This window comes from Carcharhinus amblyrhynchos, chromosome 17, assembly GCF_965287045.1.
Source record: "Carcharhinus amblyrhynchos chromosome 17, sCarAmb.v2.hapA, whole genome shotgun sequence".
In the NCBI taxonomy this organism is placed as follows: domain Eukaryota; kingdom Metazoa; phylum Chordata; class Chondrichthyes; order Carcharhiniformes; family Carcharhinidae; genus Carcharhinus; species Carcharhinus amblyrhynchos.
The window spans coordinates 51,693,196-51,695,175 of record NC_137340.1 but is presented as its reverse complement, the minus strand read 5'-3'; the positions used below and the strand labels follow the sequence as shown (position 1 = coordinate 51,695,175).

The 1,980-nt window shown below is 46.9% G+C and overlaps 1 protein-coding gene across 1 annotated transcript; it reads right to left on the bottom strand.

Moving 5' to 3' along the window:
- Window positions 1–676: 676 nt before the first annotated feature.
- On the bottom strand, window positions 677–1,660 carry avpi1 (arginine vasopressin induced 1). Its single transcript, XM_080205327.1, has 2 exons — window positions 1,210–1,660; window positions 677–1,028 (listed from the first exon to the last, which is right to left on the bottom strand). Exons 1-2 carry the CDS (start codon window positions 1,572–1,574, stop codon window positions 908–910), a joined length of 486 nt encoding a protein of 161 aa, XP_080061453.1. The 5' UTR covers window positions 1,575–1,660; the 3' UTR covers window positions 677–907.
- Between the last annotated feature and the right edge of the window lie 320 nt (window positions 1,661–1,980).

Sequence of the window (1,980 nt, the reverse complement as noted above, 5' to 3'; positions counted from 1 at the left end):
GAGTGGAATGGCTGCTGTCAGTGGTGGTGGAGGAGGCAAATTTGTTAGGGTCTTTTAAGAGACTTCTGGATGAGTACATGGAACTTAATAGGATTGAGGGTTTTAGGTAAGCCTAATAGGTAGGGATAAGATCAATGCAACTTGTGGGCCAAAGGGCCTGTTTGTGCTGTAGTTTTTCTATGATTCTAAATAAACCCACTGGGACTTTAAGCTGGTGTTGAGAGACTTCTTACTATGCCCACTCCAGTCCAATAGTGGAATCTCCTCATTGTAAAATGGAACTGTACCCAGAGGGTAATTGAAACTCTGAAACTTCCATCTAGTTTTTTTGGGAAACTTTAGTCCAGTGTCCAGGCTGCACCCTGATCTGAATTTTCCCCAGCCAGATGACTAAATGACTACAGCCAGAACACAAAATGGGAAATTTATCTCCATTAATATTAGATGAAAAACCACAAGTTGATGTGAAAAAAAGAAAATACCCAGCTTGTCCCCTCCATTGATCCTGGGATAAGTGTGAACCAATGTCCATATTACCCTTTGGATTTGTGGTGGAGGTGAAAAAAAGCTGAAAATTTAAACTGTCAAAATTTGACCAAAACAAACGGGATGGGAGAAAAGTGTGATGCAAGACTTCACCCCAAAATCTCATCGATAACAAGAAGCAAAAACAGTGTAGTTTATGACAAAATTTATTGGAAATGCAGAAAGTTTAACGGAACGAAATTGGTCATCCAAAAGAGCCTTCTTAGTGTTTAAAATTAAATAAAATAAAAATCACAAAAGCAGAACAGACAACGTATCCGAGACGAAATATATTAATAGTCATCTCCCCAGCAAGTTGCATTTTTTTGGTGCAAATAGAGTTTTTTTTGCAGCAGGCTCCAGCATCTAACCATCCTTGTTTTTACAGTACTTTTCTGAAGGATCTCTTTGCAATGAGTCTTTTTCTCTTAATCTTGCTCCTTTGCGATCGGTCCACGCTGGCGTTAGCTTCCAACTCATAACCTTTCCCTCCATCCTTGATACTGGGAGACATGATGAGAATTTTAAAAAATTTAATTGCAGAAGACAACAAAACACAAAAGTCACTAGTTTCAAAGCGGTGCAACTGCGTTGGGAGGGGGGGAGAAAATTGAGGTAGTTGTTTCGATTCTTTTAAATACAAAGCCCAGTTCTTTTTGTTTTAAAAATAGTGCAAATAATTACCGCAGTCTGTTAAAGGCTTTGATCCACATCAGCCCCAGGAATTCAGCCCCAGTTTTATTGTGCTGGAAGAAGAGTTGAGTCTTCCTGGACTTGAGTTCCATCAGAGCCAGTGCAATGTCCTGCTCCCCATGCTTCTCCTTCTCCCAGATGATCCTGGCTCGCTCCTCGGCGTTCTCGTCCCCGCTCTTCCTGAACAGAGCCTGCATCTGTCCCAGCTCCACGTCCTGGAAGATGTTGGCCGATGCTTTCTTGCGGGACTTGCGCACCAACCGGCTGCCGAGCCAGGCAGGGCAGACGGGGCAGGGAGCGGTGTACTGCTCCACCCGGCAAGCGCTGAGCGCCAGCTGGTCCCCTCCGGTCAGCATGACCTCCCCCTGTCTCTCCGTGCTCGGCTCCGACAGCCTGGCTCTTCCCTGATTCTGCTCTCAACCGGCTCTGAACCGCTTGCAGCTGGTTCCCAGCTCTTTGTAGCCGGGCGGGTGGGCCCCTCCCCGCGGGGAGCGGGGCTGTCACTCACACTGATTGTTACATCCCGCTGAGTGACAGCCCGCTCTACCAGTCACCGCCGCCGCCAGGCTGATCGACAGCAACCGCGACCAATGGGAGTGCATGGACGGCGGGGCGAAGCCTGAGCCTGGACCTGTCAATCAAACAAGTGTAGCTGATGTAACTCCAAGGCAAAAAGACAAGTCCTTGTTTCTGGCACGGGGAAAGCCTGTCTGGTTTGAGCTGGATCTGGTTCGGGTGATTTGCAATGACTGTACCAGCAAT

Coding starts and splice junctions, on each gene's coding strand:
- avpi1 (XM_080205327.1), bottom strand. CDS start 1,574: ATGCTGACCGGAGGGGACCAGCTGGCGCTCAGCGCTTGCCGGGTGGAG. Junction 1,029..1,209: donor AAAGCCTTTAACAGACTGCG/GTAATTATTTGC, acceptor CATGTCTCCCAG/TATCAAGGATGGAGGGAAAG.